Below are 20,135 nucleotides of genomic sequence, written 5' to 3'. Positions count from 1 at the left end.
GGGCACCATATTTGGTGGAAACCAGAGCCGTTGTGCAACCTTGGAAACTCTAAATCAAGGCCACAACATGCTCATCCAATGGATAAGATTATAGATGGGGTTAATTTGCACTTAAACGCCCGCTGGCCAGCAATGCAGAATGGTATTTTGCGAATCCCTCTGCCCCCTCTAATCCCCCCTCCATCCATCTGGTCCCTTCGCTCGAGGGACGCAATTCTCCACCACCCCTTCGTCCGTGGTGCTCCGCTCCACAGGCCTGGTGAGGGCGCCGTCGGCGCCCCTCTGCCCTTGGTGTTCCATCCCGTCGATGCCCCTCCACCTGTGGTGTGCCGACCCGTCGGCACCCCTCCGCCTGTGGCGTGCCGCTCTGCCTGGCATGGCCAGGGTGCCGCGCCGCTGGCCTGTTGATTCACCGGCCTGGTGATTGAGACACCTTCGAGGAGCTTGTCAATCGCCACCCATCACCGCCCGAGCGTAGAGATCCACGGTGGCCAGGGTGGTGCGGCCATGTCGCCGAAGATGTGCGGCGGCTCGATGCTGTGTAATGCCAATGCCAATTCTGCATTCTGTGTAATGCCTGAACATAAGCCTACTCTGTGTAATTTGAGCAATATGTACTGACTTCTGTGTATAATGCACTGAGCAATATATCCAATCTGAGTTGTATGAGGTAGAATCTAAGCAATATGTACTGACTTCTGTGTAAGGATGTAAATGCAATGACATTTCTGCAAATGCACTAATCAAATAAATTGCAATGAACTCCATGTCCATGTATAATATACTGAAACACTGAAAATTTGCAGCAATAAGCTGAATAATGTCACTAGTAAAAAAAGTGTTTACAAGAAGCATTCCAAAGGTTACACGAACTTGAAATATCAGCCAACAACAATGTTTGGGCAATTGCGTGCATCATGATTCCCTACTTGCTTACATTTTCCACACGTCCATTTACTTTTACCCTTGCTTCTAGCCTTCATCTCCTTACTCTTCTTAATTCTTTTGCATCTCCGTTTCGACTTGATATCATTTGGTGGATATATATCGACTTCATTTGGAATTTTACTACCAAGGAAAGATTCATACTCATCCTGTTTATTAACTCTCGTAGCAGGCGTGATCTTTTGGAGAGGTTCTACTAGGTTGGATAAACTAGAAAATAAAAGTCCATCCCTTGTTCAGAGTTCTTGGCCATTCGGATAAGATCTTCAAACTTGTTGCGTGAATCTGAAATCTTTTTCCGCATTGCCACCTCCATAGGATCTTCAGGCTTTTCATCTAGTAGGTTACCTTCTTCATCAAAGAATAGTTCCCTGTAAAATTGAAGATCTGATCAAGACTATTGTACAAAATAGCCATAGAAAAAAAATCATACAGTACACATCTTTTCTCCCATCTCTTCATAATATAAATCGATGGTATCTCATTTTGCTTCTCGGCTCTAAGCACTTGTATGATATGATTGCACGGGATGCCATAGGACTCATATAATTTACAGAAGCATCTACCAAACATGTTTGACTTGTTCAACTGAACCACTCACTCTTTTCTGGATATACTGCTGATGGTGATAATTTTTATATCTTCACACTCTGTAATGCTTTGAATAATGCAATGGTCTCTTGCAGCTACAATTTGTCCCTAAAATTTACTAAAAACTATGTGTATATATCACACTACATTGCTTCTCCATGGCCCATATCATTAATTTAGGAGTGGTTTGAAAACTTGCAGTCGGCTTTCAACTCCTCTTGGCGCTAGCACTCCAAAGCTGTGTCAAACCTTAGCCAATACTCAACAAAGGTCAATTTTCGATGAATGAAATGGTTCAAAAAAGAATTTGCACTCTCCGATCGTGACGTAGTCCTAAGGATTCCTACTAGAGGTATGTCCATAAAATATGCCGGAATCCATGATTGACGAATGATAAACTTTGTGGAAAACCAATCATTTCCCATGAGTGCAAATTCTGTTATGATAGAATTCCATTGTGACTCAAAATCATCTGAAGTCTCGGAGCCCCAAATACATGTGTTTAGTCTGTCCTAGAACTGTTCATCCTCTCTTATAGAGGGCCCGACCTTCTCAGGTACCTTTTTCATGATATGCCAAGTCTATGAGCTGTATCTGGTAGAATCTGAGCAATAGCAGCCTTCATGCTCGCATCTTCATCTGTTATAATTAGATGAGGTGCTACTCCACCCATAGCGTTAAGAAAGGTGTTAAACAACCATACATATGACTCGATCTTTTTATTTGCCAAAAATGCTGCCCCTAGGAAAACACTTTGCAAGCGATGATTGACTCTAGTAAAGGGCACAAAAATCATGTTATATTTGTTAGTGGTATATGTTGAATCTACCGAAACCACGTCACTAAAAACACTATAGTTTTTTCTGCATAAGGCATCTGCCCAAAACACATGAACAAGTCGTCCTTGTTCATCCACCATAAAGTCATAAAAGAAGGCAAGATTTACTTTATTCTTTTGCTCAAGTTGTGCCACAAACATTTGTGCATCTTCAACCTTGATTTTGGTCCTGAGGTCACGGTAATAGTTTTGCAAATCCCTCAGCGTGCACCCAACATTCTGAAACCCACCCTCACTGACATGGAGAAGTGTGTATGCCTGTGGGTGCCAATGCTAGCCTCATGAGAATTGAACAAGGTACTCTTTGCCCTCTCACTAATATTACGGTTGGATCTTAGCAAATGTCTCTTATCTGGTGACTATGGCTGTGCTCCTCAACCATTGAAGCTATCTGATACTTCTTGTCACTGCCAAGCTTGACAACAATATGTGCCTCACAACCACATATGGTTTCAATCACATTACGTGTCTTTCTCTTTTTTCCGAATTCATCAATAATATTTTTTACGTTCTCCTTTCTGTACCCTTCCCTTGAACAATAATACCGCTTGATTAATATTTTCTAATTTTGCTTCTTGTGTTGACCAACACGAACAGAGAAACTAGCTTCATGTGCATACGATTTGTAAAATTTCTCCACATCTGTGAGTGTATCAAACATCATTCCAACCACAGGCTTCAAATATTCTTTGCAATCATGTGTAAATAAAGAACTCTGTGTGATTATATTGCTTACACACGGCGCATTGGACACTGGAGCGCTCGCAGCATGGAACCTTCTTCCTGTAAGTCTAGCATCATTGGTGTCGATGGAGACAGAATCAACGGCAACGACTTGAGAGAGGGCGTCCGTCCGCTGCCCGTGCACAGGGTCCATGGCGGCGGCACATTCTGTCCGCGCGAGAGACGAAATGCCACACGCGTTGGACTCCATGGCAGGGGAATTTGGAGGGACCAGGGGCCAAGGGATTCGCAAAATACCATTTTGCATTGCTAGCCGACGGGCGCTTAAGTGCAAATTAACCCCATCTCTAACCCTATCCATTGGACGAACATCTTGTGGCTTTGTTCAGAGTTTCCAAGGTTGCATAGTGGCTTTGGTTTCCACTAGATACGGTGCCTTGTTAATGTCTCAATATGGATGATGCCTATCTTTATTTTCAACCTTTTCAAATATAACAAATTACTCCATCCGTTCTATGAGTTTTTCTGTGGTATCGGAAGAGAATGTTCCCAATATTTATTTATTGAGGACATCAAACACTACCACAGAATGTTTCATTCATGTCAGATTACCGAGTATAAGAGCCGGTACAGAACAATCTGTGGATTTTCCATGCTAGTAGCTCTCAATGCAACCAAATTCCTGTGCAGTTACTATAGGCACTGCAACTTAAGCAGTGGCGGGTAGGTGCGAGGGAGAGCTCTCTTGGTCACCGTACAGCACACAACCAGTCCTGTTCATAGAGGCATTGTTTATCACTGTAGCAGAAGATCTGGATAGTTCATTAGAAGATTGGATGGCCGAGATTGCATACAAATTCGAGTCCCTCTTAATCAGAGCCAGCACAGACAACCTCTTGTCTTTGTGATTTGGCATTTTACCTAGTATTTATATTTTTTTAAACTTTTGCAAATCTGGATGGAGACAGATTTTATATAAAGTTATAGGTTTTGATGAAATCTACAAACTTATAGTTGAATTTTTTTATTTTAAGTCATTTACATGCCCAGATAATAGACCAAAGTTTTAGGAACAAGATTGAAAAGAAACAATTCCCTATTGCTAGCAATAATATGCATGTGGGATGGTAAGAAGAAATCACGCAATAAGATCATGAATTTGAAGGCGCACATGCGCATGTATTCACGTGAAAATACATGAATTGTAACTTGCACCGCATGCTAGATAACCAGAATGAGTATTTCTGCAACAGTAATGTGTAGTTATTGTAACATTTCCGCCCTTTACCCCTAACTAAATCTTTCAGTAGAATTGAAATGGTTGCATGGGTGGTCATTTTAATTTGATTTCATCTTGAAACTAGAAGGTCTCTTTATCTTATGCATTATGCTATGGATAAATAAGCATATGAAAAATAAGAGAACATGAAGGCCCGCTTGGCCGGGCTTTGGCCAGATCCGACTCCTCTGCATGTACACTGCAGCAGCATTGTGTGTCACCGCAGTGAGAAGTTATTTTTCTCCCTGCTGAGCAAAATGAATTAGAAAAGATTAGGAGCTGGTGAAACCACATTTTTTAAGCTTCACCAGCTCCAGCTCCAGAGTGCTGTAGTGTCGAAGCCCGAGCATCCGGACCCCTACCCAAAGGCTTGATATTAGTAGTTAGCTTCACTGTTGGAGTGAAGTTGGACAAAAGAACATGTAAAACTGTAGAAGAACGAACTGTGAAATTGAAATGAATAAAGTTTTGGCTTACTTTCCTCCCCTGAACTATTTCGTTTGGTCCAATCTACCCTAATTAGATTTTTCTTTTTTGTTTCTTCGTTTATGAGTTAAATTTTGAGTTTAAATTTTGTGAGCATATACAAAACATGATGCCTTATGTTAGAAAATTATACTAAGAATTTTCCATAGTTATTTTCATAGGTTATGAATATAATACGATATTGATCTTAGATATACAAAACTGCATGAAAGTAATCATGAAAAAATTCTAATATATTTTTCTAACATAGAGCACCACCTTATAAGTCAACTGACAAAATCAGAATTTAAAATTCAATTTGTACACGAAGAAAAAAATCTAATTAGGGGGTAGATTGGACCGAATGAAATAGTTTGGGGAGTAAAGTGAGCCTAAATTTTGCTTAGGGGTTTAAGTGGACAAAGTAAATAGGTGAGGGGAGTAAAATGGACCTTTTCAAATGGAAATACCAAGTGAACTTTAAATCATAAAGCTAAAAAATAAAAGCTCACCAACTTTGTCGGGGGAATAGTCTAGTAGTCCACCATGGGGTAGACCAAGGTGGTAGATTGTGTGGAGGAGATCGTTGTATGTAGAGCTAAATCGAGCCAATCCCGGGATGTTGGGAAGGAGAGTGGTGAGGTCTTCGTTGGTGGCGATAAGGTTCTCCTTTGGAGTTGTGTAAACCTTGTGACCATCGTAGTCCATGGTGAACTCCTGCTCTAAATTGCGAGGACGGAGGGTGCATCGCTTGCCTCCACGCGACTTCCTTCTCCTGTCCTGATGAGATTCAGCCTGATCTCGATCATCGACGGCGTTCTCAGCAACATTAAGGATCTGTTGTCGCCTAGCTGCTCGGTTGGCATTCTTCTGAATGCGTTGAGCCTTGGCTTGCTCCATCTCTCCCTTGACGGTTCGCTCATCATCGGAGACCACTGGGCTGCAACGGCATAGATGAAACCAAGGGGTGAGTGGCTTTCGGCGCTGTCAGTGGACTCGACAAAAGTTTCTGTCTAAACCGGATCTTTTGTTGCGGGTTCCGGATCTGTTGCAGATTCCGTCTCTGCACCCTCTTCCAAGATCGGGAAGAGAGAATCATCAGCAGGTGGGTGACTGTTGATGACAGCCATGATCTGCGGCTCGTCCTCGTCCGACTGGTCATTGACTGAGTCGAAGAAGTTCGATCTCATCATTGCTTTCCTCGTCACCTCCTAGTAGGTGGTGGCGGCATTCCTCAGCCCATAATGGACATGGACACGAGGAGCTGCACCAGTCGGCGCTCCTCCAAGAGTAGATTTACAGAGGGTTATGCACTCAGCTAGTTGAGACGCGATCCGATCCATGGTTTGGACCAGACCATCGGTAGAGAGGTAGAGGGCTCCAGAGGCCCCGTCTGTTCCTGTTGTTGGGTACAACAAATCTCAAACCGGAACTAGTGAGTTTCTGGCTTGAAGTGGCCTCTCGAGCGAGCCTCTCGAGGATTACTTGGCCGATCGGGATCTAGGCATTAGCCAGATGGGATTTGTTAGACAGACCCGAGTTTCTCGCGACTGAGGCTAGGCCTGGTCGAAGGTTTCAATTTTCTTAATCAAAGGACTAGGGATGATGCAGGGCACCTCCCCGATGAGAAGCTGACCCCCGAGAGATCGAGTGGTTGGCCGCATGATCGCCGGCGGCGAAGCCAGCGTTGTGTCCTGGAAAGGTATTGCCACTCCTATGGCGACAAAGATGATGCAGCTCTTCAGGATCTTGACGGCGTCCATCAAGCTCGCCAACTGACACGGCAAACCCCTACCTGGCACGCCAACTGCTAGGGGAATAGTCCGGCAGTCCACCACGGGGTAGACCAAGGTGGTAGATTGTGTGGAGAGGATTGCCGTACCTAGAGCTAGATGGATGGACACAAGGATACGGAGGACTTTACCATATTCGGGCTACAAGATTAGTGTAATACCTTATATCTTGTGTTCGGGATTTATATTCTCAATATATAGCATATCGAATATAGTTTGAGTTTTGGAGGGTCCCTGCTGCCCTTGTATAGTCCGATTCGATCCAGTCCTAGACCTTTATCTCTTCACAGCAACCCTATCTTTACCTATATTCCTCGATGAGCACGCGTCCCCGAGTACCTTCCGTAACGGGCCGTTGTAATTCTACCAGGTCCATTCGAACGGTACCTGAAGGTCACACCACAAACTCTATGAACGTGGCGATTAGCTCAGTTTTCATTTCCCACGAAAGATCTCAGGGGCAAGAGTTCGAGTCAAACAAATCAATTTCGTGGCCCTCATGTGTCCAAGTGTAGCTGTCCTGGACGTGCTCAGAGCACAACTGCGCAAAGCATGTGTAAAACAAAAGTTTGCTGGCTTCTGGTACTAAAACTGTCGCACTGTTATAGAGTACTTACATTATAATTGACGGCTTAATGACCACTTCCTTCCATTTTAGTTTTCGAATTCCTATAGAAATACCTGCACAACTTAGACATGCCGGTTTTTAATTTATTTTTAGTATTTTTTCGCATTTGTAAACCATTCACCGGTTTTTTAGTTTCAGCAGAGTAGAAGAAGGAGATAATTCCTTATTTGACACCAGATAAATAATCCGTTCCTTCCTTAACCCTTAATTGTTTTTCTTATTTGAAACTGACTTCAACTTTCGTTCCCAAATTGACACTCCGTTCGATTTTCCATCCGACCACCACTAAATTCCCTGTGAAAAAGACTATTTTGCTCCTATCTCCTTCCTCCTCCTCCTCCTCTCTCATGACCCGGCCTTGCGCTGCCTCCTCTTCCCCCTGCTGCTGCTTCATCCCCCTTCCCCCTCCTGGCTGCCACTGAGGCTCTGGCACCCGTCCTCCCCATCGCCACTGCCACATCGCGCCTCCTCGCCACCGAGCCCAACAAGCGCCACCGGACAATCACCGCCACGCCCATGGACGCCACCGCCGCCGCCGCGGAGGCGAATAGGTCCCGAGCGCACGCGCAGCGGCAACAGCCGTGGGAGCAGCACCCGCAGCAGCAGCCCCTGCTCCCAGGTCTGCCGGACCACCTGGCTCAGCTCTGCGTCGCGCCGCTCCCGCCACGTCTCCTGCATGCCGCCTGCTCTACTCACCGTCGTTCCCGCCGTTCCTCTCGCTCTACGCGGTCCTCGATGGCGGTGCCGATGCCACCGGCGCCGGCGTCTCGTTCGCAGCCTACGACGCTATCGCGGGGCGCTGGGACGAGCTGTCGGCGCCGCCGATGCCATCGTCGCCGCTGAGGCTCTGGCACCCGTCCTTCCTTTCCCGCCGCCTCCCGCTCCAGTCCGTGGCTGCTGCGGGGCGCCTCGTCCTCGTCACGGGCTCCACGCGGTCGCTCAGCCCGGCGCTGCCCCGCCCCGTGGTGTTCGACCTGTCTGCGCCATCGCTGCAGTGGCGACTCGGCTCGCGGTTCCCGTTCGCGCTGCGTCGGTGGTGCACCGCGGGGAGCGCGCGAGGGCGCATGTTCGTGGCGGGTGAGGTGGGCGCGGGGTACGATGCAAACGACGCGTGGTCTGGGGATGCTCGCCGGATGGCTAGGCGGTGGAGCAGATTGTAGCGGCGGGGAGAAGTAGCAGCAGCAGCATGGGGAAGAGGAGGTAGGCGCAAGGCGGGGCCATGAGAGAGGGGGAGAAGCAGCAGGAGGAAGGAGGCAGGGGCAAAATAATCTTTTCATAGGGAATTTAACGGTGGTCGGATGGATAATGGAACAGAGTGTTAATTTAGAATAAAAGTTAAAGTGAGTATCAAATAAGGAAGGAATATTTTTTGAGATAGATCATTTCTCCAGCGTTAAATAAGGAATTATCGCAGACGGAAGATACCCGTAGTCCACTCCTACCCTGCATAGCGTTTTCTCCGGAAACTCCAATCCTACAGTCCACTTCGTCAGTTCCCGAAGCAAATCCTACACTGCCTGCCGGTGGCGTGGGCGTGGACGCCGCCGCCTCCTCGCGCTCTCTCTGTGGCGTACATCAAATCTCCCGGAAAAAAACAGCCAAACAACCACCAAAATGTAAGAAAAAACACGCCCAGCGCTGTCGACGACGCGCACGCTCACCCCAAGCTCCCCTGCCTCCACACCTCCCCTCCCGCTCGCCCCGCCGCGGCCGGCCATGGCGGCCACCGCGGCCGCCGCCGTCTCCTTCTCCCTCCCCTCGCCCCCGCGCGGCCGCGGGCCCCGTCGCCGCTCCCTTCTCCGCGCCGCCTCCACCGCCGCGCCCCCGTCCCCGGACCTCTCCATCCAGCTCTCGCCGCGCGCCTCCCCGCCCGCGCCGGCCAACGGCGCCGCCACCGCGGCTGGGCCACCCGTGGCCTCATCCTTCGCCCGCGACCGCGCCGAAGACCTGCAGGCCGAGGCCTGCGCCATGGCCCGCGCCGCCGGCGCCACCGTCTATACCCCCGAGCTGCTCGCCGCCCGCTACGGCTCCCGCCCCTTCAAGGCACGCGCACGAACCCGGATCGATTTTGGAATTATAATCGACCTCTGCCCAGCAGCTCGTTTGCTCGGATTTTTTTGGCTGCTCGTGCTGCGCTGACTGTTGCTGTGTAATCAAAATCAGGTGGCGCTGAGGGCGGCGGAGGTGCTGTCCAAGCTGGGGGCCTTCGCGGTGAAGATTCTGCTGGACGAGCGGAGCGGGGACTCGTCCTCGGCGAAGCGGCGAGCCAGGGCGGTGGAGCTGCGGACCATCCTCACCAGGCTCGGCCCGACCTTCGTCAAGATTGGGCAGGGGCTATCTACGCGCCCCGACCTCTGCCCGGCCGAGTACCTCGAGGAGCTTGCCGAGTTGCAGGTGCGTTGCTGTGCATTCCTCACTTTTTAATTGGGCAAATCTGTAGTGAACTGAAGTTCAGGATAGCACTATCAAAGCTAGAATCATGACATTTCAACATTGTGCCGCTAGATCAGGTTCTGGTGAAAGTTGAGCATTGCTAGACCCAACTTCTTAGTCCATTCAACATTCAATTACTAGTGCCTAGCGTTTGTTCCTATTATGCAAGATCATGGTTAGTCACATACATAACAGGCAATTGCTCTAGAGGGAGTCAGTTCCACCAGCTGGAATCTTAGGATGCTTCCAAATTGGGAGGTTACTTCTGTTGCAAATTTGAGGTCCCTGTCCCTCCCAACTGCTGAAACCTTGCTATCTTGCAGGATTCACTTCCCACATTTCCGGATGAAGAGGCATTTGCATGTATTGAGAGAGAGCTTGGCTTCCCACTTGATTCAATCTACTCGACAATATCACCTTCCCCGATTGCAGCTGCTAGTTTAGGTCAAGTTTACAAGGCACGGTTGAAATACTCTGGGAAGCTGGTAGCTGTTAAGGTGCAAAGACCTGGTATTGAGGATGCCATAGGGCTTGATTTTTATCTACTCAGGGGCCTTGGCTTTTTAATAAATAAGTATGTTGACATTGTAACCAGTGATGTTGTTGCTCTCATGGATGAATTTGCTCGAAGAGTTTTCCAAGAGCTCAATTATGTCCAGGTACATTCCTCTTGTCTTTGTGAACTTCTTTCAATATACCTTGTTAACCTTGTCTTCAGGCTACAATATATACATAGTTTGTTTTTAAACTGATTTCTTTACAATAAACTTAGTTAATAATGAACTCAAAGGCAAATAGAAATTATCGGTTGCTTGATCACAATGATAATAATTATTCTGTTTAGTTTGTCTGCCAGTTGTTATTCATGGTTAAATAAATATATTTGTAAAAATATGGAATGCAGGAAGGCCAAAATGCAAGAAAGTTTAAGAAATTATACGCCGATAAGCAAGATATATTGGTGCCTGATATATTTTGGGATTACACAAGTGCAAAGGTTCTGACTATGGAGTGGATTGAGGGTGTAAAATTAAATCAGCAAGCAGTTATTGAAAGTCAAGGATTGAAGGTTCTAGATTTGGTCAACATTGGCATCCAGTGTAGCTTGAGGCAGCTTCTGGAATATGGTTACTTTCATGCTGATCCTCATCCTGGTAATATATTGGCAACACCCGAGGGGAAGCTTGCTTTTCTTGATTTTGGCATGATGAGTGAAACACCAGAGGATGCAAGGGTAGCCATTATAGGACATGTTGTCCACTTGGTCAATAGGGACTATGAAGCTATGGCTCGTGATTATTATGCGCTAGATTTCTTGGAACCTGATGTCGATGTTTCCCCAATTGTGCCTGCTCTCAAGAATTTCTTTGATGATGCGCTGAACGCAACAGTGAGTGAGCTGAACTTCAAGACGATAGTTGATGGGTTAGGTGCTGTTCTCTATCAGTACCCATTCAACGGTAAAGCTTAAATTGTTCAGATATTATTTTCTAGTCCTGCCTTAATTTTGATCAAATAGTGATATAACTTGTCTCTTTATTCAAATCCAGTACCTGCATACTACGCATTGATACTGCGATCACTGACTGTGCTGGAAGGTTTAGCACTCTATGCTGACCCTAATTTTAAGGTGCTTGCTGCCTCGTACCCTTACTTTGCTAAAAGGCTACTCACTGATCCAAATCCATATCTAAGAGATGCTTTAATTGAGCTTCTGTTCAAGGACGGAAGATTCAGGCAAGTACCTGCTCATCTGTACATATTTTAGTCTTTTGACGGATCAAAGAACCACTCAGGATACCATTGTTTAACTTTTCCGTCTCTGCAGATGGAATAGGCTTGAAAATCTTCTTGTTCAAGGTCGCCAAGATAGAGAGTTCGCAGCCAAAGATGCTCTACAACCTGTTCTAAAGCTTCTCCTTGGTCCTGATGGGGAGGAATTGCGTGTGCTAGTTGTGAAAGAGGCAGTTCGTGTAACAGAAGCCATCACAATTGGAACGCTGATTGATTCATACAACGTGGCTCCAGAATTTTTGAAGCCATTAATTTCCAGTGGCAATCCGGCAGGTCCCTTCAAGTTTAGCGAGGCTGAACAGGAACAAATGATGGAGCTCCGAGACCAAGTTTTCAGAGTATGGGGTCTTTTGAGGTCCTCTAATAACTTCGACCCGAGCCTTTTGCAACCAATCGTACAGGTAACTGCTGCTTAATTTCTTACCGTGCTCTTCAACTGCTACTGAGAATTCTGTGACTGGTACTGAAGAGTGATTTTGATAATCAGGTGCTACAAGAACCAGAGGCCCGTGTCCTGGGTTCCCGTGTTGCAGGAGGGGTCACGCAGCGCCTTGCGGCCCGTCTGTTACAACAGCTTCTCAGGACCCCACCTGCTCCTGGATCTTCCTCGTAGATACTAGATAGGCTCAGATGAAGCATGTAAATTCACACGATACTTTTCACAGGTAATGAGAAGGAAGCATGATTCAGAATCAAGTATATAGCGAATTTCTTCATTCTTGGTGGATAAAGATCCATAAATTCGCACGACCATAATTTGAGTACATAGGCAATAACTGATAAAGATTCTCTAGTGTTTTTATATGTGCATCTAGTTTTTCCTACTTGGAGTTGCTGCATCAGCTGCACTTGCCACGAACAGTGGTTGACTGATTGCATTCTGCAAGTGTCAGGTCCACAACCATGTTGCGTTGTGTCTAATGCATTGCAGTTCATTCAGCAACATGGTCCTCCTTTAAAAAAAAAAGAAAGAGAAGGGGTCATAGGATCCATTTTACTACATATATGTCATATGTATATTGTGTAATGTGTTTTATGCAGTAGTGCTAGCGCCAGAGGCGTCCTTTTGGCGCGCATATGGTTCAATTGAACATGTGTTGCACATAGAACCCTGGTCAAGTATAAGTGACTTGTCTTGTCTGTATGTTTCCATAAGGTTATGCTTTTAAGGTCAGCCTGTTGACTGTTGCGTATATGGTAACTCAACATGGTAATTGAGTAGGCTCTAGATGGTAACAGAGTAGGTTAGTAAACATGCGTATAGTCTTTGTTCCATGGTTCAGTTGGTTGCAGAGATGAAGCCCATCCATTTGATTATGTGACAGCAGATGAACTCTTTGTGTGCCACCATCGAGGCGGTGCTAGCAACTTGCTGGATAATTCAAGTTACATGATGTGTGCGTGTCTCTGAAGCTGACCGATTCTCTTGCCGTTTCAAAGTATCAAGCCAGCATCAGGGACTCGATACGCCGTGCGTTGTGATTGTGATGAAGCAAATGGAACGGTGTCTGAAGAGCAAAACCGGTGGAAAACGACGTCGCCAGGTTTTCACATCTCCTACGGCCGTACTACTAGGCGGAACGTGGTTGGTTAGCGGCATTTCAGTTTCAATCCAAATCAAAAGAGGAAGCGAAGTGCACGGTGGTGTTTGTGCGTGACACGATGGTAGCTATCCATGGTTTCTGAAACCTCGTCGGGCGCCGATCGAACTGGCAGCAAAATCAGCTTCAGCTAAAAGCTTGGTTTTTCCAACGGCATCTCTGTCACGGTGATACTCTCTATTTCCACTGAAAAAGGCTGCGACCTTTGCTCCAGAGCCGAACCCGCCGCCGCCGCGGTTATGCCAAATCGGACAATTTTCAGTGACCGTAGAGCCGAGAGCTGCTTCGGAATGGGAATCGAATGAAGTGAACCAGCCCATATTCGCTAGGGGAAAGGACACACGACAAAGGGCTTGGAATGTACCACACTACCACTTCACGCATGAACAAGCTTTGTACTTGCATGGCTACTTTAGGCATTTTTGCGAGGATACATTTCGGCTTACTGAGGCTTTCCGGAGGCTGTTTTTTAGCAGAAATCAAGAGGCCTGTTTGTTTCCACCCTCATAAAACCTTACCTCCTAAAAAGTGACTAAAAACTGTCTAAAGTGCCAAACACTTCTTCTAAAAAGTGACTAAAATCTTTTAGGAGGTCCAAATCTTTTAGGCACTCACCCCCTCCTAAAACCGACTAAAATCGGTTCTGGACCGCTCCTATCCCCACACCCACCCCCACCGCACGCTAGACCCCGCCTTACCCTCTCTCTCTCCCGCCCGACTCCCGCCGCCCGCCGCCACCGCCCAGCTCCCGTCGCCCATCTCCCGCCACCGCCCATCCCCTGCCGCGACGCCCGCGGCGAGCGGCACGCAGGGCGCCGCCGGGTGCCGCGTCGCCGCCGCGGCCACCGCGTCCCGCGCCTCGGCGGCCAGCAGCCGTGCATAGGGCCGCCGCGGCCGCCCATCTCCCGCCACCGCCCAGCACCCTCAACACACCCACGCACACAGGCACGAGCCGGCAACGCATGGCCGGCCGTGGCCTTGGCCGGCGGATGGGGAGCGGTGCCGGGAGTCCGGCACGGCGAGGGAGAGCGGGCGGTGATAGGCGCAGGAGCACCGGGGCTTCACTACGACCCCGTTTTGGCTGCTTGTTGGGGACGACGAGGCCGGGGAGGTGGTGTTCGGCGGCGGCGCCCGAGCTTGGGCCGGCGGCAATGGCGGCCGCGGGATCTGACATCCCCGACGCCAGGAGCTACGGCGGCGGACAAGGAGTGGTCGAGGGGGAAGAGGAGGGGGTCAGGAAGCCGTGGGAGGCGGCGATTTGAAGATGGTGGAGCGGAGGTCGGGGATTTGGCTGGCGGACGGGCTCTGCTCAGCTCGGTGTTTCCAAGGCTGGAGGAGGAAGAAGAGATGAGTGAGAGAGAGAGAGGAAAAGGGGTAGCGGGTTGGGGGCGGCGCCAGCGGGAGGAGGGGAGGGGGCGGTCCGAGGCCGGTGGCGGGATGGCCAGCGCCGGCGGAGGGGCGGTCTGGGGCCGGCGGCGGGCGGCGGGCGGGCCAAGCGCCAACAGCGGGGGCCTGCAGGGGCACGGGGAAGGGCATCTTGGGTATTTTACCACTTTATTATTGCCTTTAGTCACTTTTAGGAGGTGGAACCAAACATACTTTTAGGAGGTGCCTAAAAACTGACTAAAATCTTTTAGGAGCTAAAATTTTAGGAGGGTGGAAACAAACAGGCCCAAATTCTTTGCGAAACTTGGCTCGAATCCACGTAATGTGCGTGCTGAAGTATCTCCTCGCCACCGAGAAAACTCGCGTGAGGTTCCAACATTCGAGTTTACTTGGAGGTGTACAAATTGAGTTGTTTTAGGGTCTGTTTGGTAGAGCTCCATCTTATTCTAATTCTCCACGGGAACTGATTCTCTCGTTGAGAGAAGTGATTCTATGGCTGAAAATATCTCTTTGATTCTTTAGCATAAACTCTTAAATCAGGATAGAGAATCACTCCACAGAATCCGAAAAAGCTATTTTTTTTATGCTACCGGCCTCTTAGTTCATTTCAGAGAATCACTTCACATAATCAACAGAGAATTACTTCTCTCTGAAAACTGTTTGGCAAAGCTCCTGCTGGATTCAGCAGAGAATCGTTTTGGAAGCTCTGCCAAATGCACCCTAGATAGCACTCGTGTGGAAACTCATTGGATGTTTTGGGAGTGTTGATATCCCTGGCAAAGACAAAAGACGTGATCGTATCACCACACAGCACACGGACACGTCATCAGGGAAGCATCTAAGCGGATCACGGGAAAACAATTTCCTAAAGTCACCGTGCGTACAAGCTCGCAAACAGCCAAACACAAAATAAAGGCAAAATTGAATATCTACCATTAAAAAAACCTATCTTCGACTATTTACCATCAAAAGAACTAGTCTTAGATATGTACCATCCAGAAATCACACATTACAGAGATCTAGCACTCCGTTTGCTTCTGCCGTTATCCCTCATCAGCCGAAATCAACGCCATCGACGACCACCTGACCGAACTCGCAAGCTAAAATCTCGAAGACAGAAGCCTGGCGATAACAAGGTCCGTTGAGGACGTGACCCACTCGATTGGCTTCCCCCGGTCTCCATGCGTGAGTTCTGCTAGCACAAAATCATCTCAAATCAAGGCTAGCAGATAACGAATCAGGCTCCCTCATCAATTGGTTTTCTTAAGTCTCATCCGAGACAAACAAAGCCGCACTAAAACAATGAATCGAAGCTGGAGCATCTCAAATTCAACTCACGCGGCCTCAGTTGCTCAACGCCAACGGCAGGATGTGCCGACCACCTCCAGTCCCAGGCCATGACGGCGCGCGCATCGACTGCACTCCCCGCCGAGCAAACGGAGTGCTAGATATCGGCTGACGAGGGATAACGGCAGAAGCAAACGGTAACAAGATTAGTTCCTTTGATGGTAAAATAGTTAAAGGATGGATTCTTTCAACGGAAATGATACAACTCATATGTCCGGACGCGTCGGACGCTAGTCGTCAAAAATATCTCAACATGGAACCCATAACCATCAGAACAACTGATTCCTTCTTATCCTTTTCTTCTTCCCTATCCATCCTCATTCTGATCTGCTCCATCCTCTCCGTGCACCTCTTCCACTCCATCCTCTCCTCACTGCTACTGCTCCTCCTCTCCACCGCGGGCATCGTCGGGAAGGCCGCTGACAAGCAGCACACCACCCCTCCCTCCTTCTCTCCTTCCCCCTTGTGCTGCTCTTTGGTCGTCCATGGCGGCGGTGGTTGTCTCCGGCGGTTCGCAACCAGATCCGCCCCACGGATGGCCGGATCCACACCCCCGCTATCGAATCTGCTGCCTCGGGACCTTGGCACGTCGGGGCCGTGTGGTGCCTTCCGGCGGCAACGACGGAGCCCGACGTGTAGCAAGCAAGCGGCAGGCTCGGCGGTGACGACGCCTTCGGCTAGCGAGTGGCCGAGCCCGGCGGCTGTGGTGCCCGCAACCGACGAGCGACGTGACCCCTACAGTGGCAGCAGCGCCGTTGCGTGCTCCGGCAGCAGCGATGGGTGGTGTTGCAGTAGTTATTTTTGGATGTTGCAACAATAGATTTTGATGTTTCATTTGTTTTTCAACAGTCTAACTTGCCAGCAATCGGGTGTTGCACCAACTTGTTCATGATGGTGTTGCACCAACTTGTTCATGATGTTGCATACAGTTGTTTTCTTTGTTTCAGTCTCCTTTTCTTTTGTTGTTGTAATGCTGTAAGAGATGTTTTTTTGTTGTTGCAATGTATCTATTTTGAATGTTGCACGAAGCGATTCGAGATGTTTCATGCACGTAAAGGTGTTGCAATCCTCGTTGTTGCAAGTGTTGATTTTTGATATTTCGATAGTTATTTTTCAATGTTGCTATGGAGCGTCCAATAAAAATAAATTTATCGGACATCCGGACGCTAGCACATCCGTTCTTTCAATGGTGGATACGGAACTGCTCCACCTCAAAAAAAGTAGCTTCACTCCACCAACTTCACTTTTTTCAACTCCACTCCACCAACTTTAGAAAAATATGGAGTTGTTTTACTTAGATCCTGTTTGGCATGGCTCCAACTCCGAGTAGAGCTGCTCCACTCCAGAACTCCAGGTGGAGCTAGCTCCGCTCCAGAACTCCAGAACTAAAATAGTGTGTTTGGCTAGATGGGTGCTCTCAGCTCCAAAAAAAGATCGATTTCAGTGTGTATTGCCATTGTTGCCCCTAATTCTGGCCCCACTTGTCATCCTCTATATCCCATCTTCTTCTCCTGCCACACTCTGCTCGGTGTTGTCCACGTCAAGCTCCGCAGCGGGGCTTGGGCGGCAGGCTGGGCGGCGACGGGGGCGGCCGGCGGTGAGGCTGGGTGGCCACGGGGATGGGTCGGTGACGGGCGGCGGGGCGGCGACGGGGGCGGCCGGCGGCGGGGCTAGGCGGCGACGGGGGTGGGCGGCGATGGGCGGCAGAGCGACGGTGACCGCGGATCCGACCTGGCCGGGCGGGCGACGGGGCTGGGGCGGCGATAGGCAGCGGGACTGGGCGGCGACGGGGGCGGGGCGACACCGGACGGCGGGGCGGGGCGACGTCGGACGGCGGGGCAGGGCGGCGCTAGGCGGCGGGGCGGGGCGGCGCCGGGGGCGGGGCTAGGCGGCAGGTGGGGCTCGGCGACGGGGGCAGGGTGGCGGGGCTAGGCGGCGACAGGCGCCGGGGCGAGGCGGGCAGGGGGACACGTGGATGGGGAAATAAGGCGCGGATGGGAGCTCGGGAGGAACAAAATGAAATATTTTTTGTGTAACCAGTGGCATTGGTGGGTAATTACCCACCAACTCCACGAGGAGGTTCGAAAGAGAGAGTTTTGGAGCAGCAAAAGAGGTGCTCTAAAACTCCACCTCCATTTGCACTACAGCTCCATGGAGTTTTGGAGTTAAGGTGTTTGGCTGGATTTTTTGGTGGAGTTGCTGGAGTTCTGGAGTGGAGCCATGCCAAACAGGCCCTTAGCTGGTTGCAGTGCTCCAGCTCTAAAAATATGAAGACTTGCTGTGAATAGTCTATTTTATCCTTTGTGAATGGATCCACGCATCAATCTCTTCGCTTTTCTCCCTCTTCTTTTCTTCCTCTTCTTTTTTCCGATGACCCTTCCAACCCGCACCACCCGTGCCATGTTCGACCCCCTCACCGGAGCTTGCCTCTGTGACCACCCCAAGCCCACCGTCACCCTGCTGCCCTGTTTTCGTCCAGCCCAATGGTCTACCCCACTTGGTTACTCCAACCTTCCGACGTGGGATCCGCATCGCTGCTGGAATTGACGTCTCGATTCAGAGAGAGACGGTCGTAGCTTGCCTAATTTTTGAAGGGATCGGTGACGGAATCGATGAAATCAACAGATAGATGGACCTACGAGAACATCACGTAGTCACAGCTTGCCTGAATTGATGGTCGGGATCTGCGATAGCGCAAAACCAGGACAACCAAGCCTGTGGTGGCACCTGGAATGCCGCTCGCACAAGCGTGAAGTCGCACATGAGGTCGGAGCCTCAAAGGAGCAACGCTCCACTCTCACCGAGGAGGCGTGCTGTGGATACTCGCCTCCCTTCCTTGTTCTTGATTTTGATTTCCATTTCTACTCAGATTTGAGGAGGAATAAGCTCTGGTTGCTTTTTGCGCGAGTCAATAGAGAAGATGTTGGAGACCCACAAAGGACAGAAGACGGAGCCCTTGTTGCCGACCAGTGCGGTGGTGGCGCCTGCAGCATCGGTGCGGCAACCCCGTTGCCATTGCGACTAGCCACCAGCAGCGATACTGCACGTCCCGACTAGCTGCGGCAGCGCAGCTTGGCACCTGCAGCCCCGGCGCGGCATGGAACGCGGCGACGGCGCCTGCAGCCCCGGCATCCATTTTTGCCGCAGATTGGGGCCGGCGGCGCCCAATCTGCAGGCGGCGGTGCTAGTTCGAGGAGGGGGTGATGGGAGAACAATGTTAATTTGTTTTGTTTCGCGAATCGGCACGTGTGTAATTAGCGGGCATGGTGGGTAATTACCCACAGCTCCATGAGAAGTTATCAAACTTGAGATTTTGAAGCACCCCTGGAGGTGCTTCACAAAAATCTTAGAGTTGCTTTCTAGATCTACCTTTTTATGAAGTTAGGAATGTTGGAGCTGGAGGTATTTGGTAAGGTCTTGTTTGGATCCTTAGAATTGAATTTTATTCTAATAATTATAATTTAGACACAAATTAATTAAGCTAATATAATTGTATTTGGAATATATTTGTATATTATTGTTGGCCATACGAGACAGATACTTACGTGCTCACTTCTACTACATGGAAGTGAGTTGAAGAGCGTGCTATAAGAATTGAATTCCATTCTAATAATCATAATCTATAGAATTAATTTTCATCTTCCACCCTATGAATTTAAGATAGGCTTATATGAAAGTTGTGGAATACCATATTTCAAAATAAATTAACCTATTAAGTAAATTCCAATTTCTTCAAAATGAAGGGATCCAAACGAGACCTAAGATGATTTCGGAGCCGAACTTAAAAAACTAGAGCGGAGCAATCCAAACACGCGCGACTTTTTTGGTTTTTAGCCCTTTTTGCGAAAGATTCTCACAAATACGCCCTGGCGGAACCAATTCCAAAAATGAACCCTTAGCTTGGCGCCATCCACGCTGGCGCCAAGCTTACACGTATCGGCGCCAGCCATCTGGCGCCAAGGGCCATGCGTAGCTGCTGGTGTGGATGGCGATGTGGTGGGGGTCAATTTACCCATGCCTCCTAGCGTTTCGAACGAAACAAGTATAATTATTCCAAGGAGTGTGCAACAAACTACGCTCTAGTTCAACTGGTTAGGACGTGGGCAAAAAAGATTCAACACAGGGGTTCAAACTCAGGTCTTTGGGATAAGAAGCCCACGTCCTAACCAGTTGAACTAGAGCGTAGTTTGTTGCACACTCCTCGGAATAATTATACTTATTTCGTTCGAAACGCCACGAGGATGGGATAAATTGCTCGGCGCCAAGGACTGCGGCGCCAAGCTTGGCGCCAAGATCCATGGCGCCAAGCCCGCCACGTCGTCATCCACACCAGCAGCTGCGTATGGATCTT

The 20,135-nt window shown here is 49.0% G+C and overlaps 1 protein-coding gene and 1 pseudogene across 1 annotated transcript; one reads left to right on the top strand and one right to left on the bottom strand.

Annotated features, from left to right (window-relative positions):
• Window positions 1-881: 881 nt before the first annotated feature.
• On the bottom strand, window positions 882-3,308 carry LOC140222215 (protein FAR1-RELATED SEQUENCE 5-like; annotated as a pseudogene).
• Window positions 3,309-8,921: 5,613 nt separating this feature from the next.
• LOC117849709 (protein ACTIVITY OF BC1 COMPLEX KINASE 3, chloroplastic) lies at window positions 8,922-12,146 on the top strand. Its single transcript, XM_034731354.2, has 7 exons — window positions 8,922-9,266; window positions 9,387-9,617; window positions 9,980-10,315; window positions 10,561-11,116; window positions 11,207-11,393; window positions 11,485-11,851; window positions 11,938-12,146. The coding sequence occupies exons 1-7, from the start codon at window positions 8,940-8,942 to the stop codon at window positions 12,061-12,063; spliced, it is 2,130 nt and encodes a 709-aa protein (XP_034587245.1). The 5' UTR covers window positions 8,922-8,939; the 3' UTR covers window positions 12,064-12,146.
• The last annotated feature ends 7,989 nt before the right edge of the window (window positions 12,147-20,135 follow it).

This window comes from Setaria viridis, chromosome 3 (genome assembly GCF_005286985.2).
Source record: "Setaria viridis chromosome 3, Setaria_viridis_v4.0, whole genome shotgun sequence".
Classification (NCBI taxonomy): Eukaryota; Viridiplantae; Streptophyta; class Magnoliopsida; order Poales; family Poaceae; genus Setaria; species Setaria viridis.
The sequence above is the reverse complement of the archived record's forward strand: the minus strand, read 5'-3'. Positions and strand labels throughout refer to the sequence as shown.

What these genes read in the sequence shown, in the direction of transcription:
- LOC117849709 (XM_034731354.2), top strand. Translation starts at nt 8,940, where the DNA reads ATGGCGGCCACCGCGGCCGCCGCCGTCTCCTTCTCCCTCCCCTCGCCC. An exon ending in ACGGCTCCCGCCCCTTCAAG is followed by an intron (nt 9,267 to 9,386) that starts GCACGCGCACGA and finishes AATCAAAATCAG; the next exon opens with GTGGCGCTGAGGGCGGCGGA. An exon ending in CTATCAGTACCCATTCAACG is followed by an intron (nt 11,117 to 11,206) that starts GTAAAGCTTAAA and finishes ATTCAAATCCAG; the next exon opens with TACCTGCATACTACGCATTG.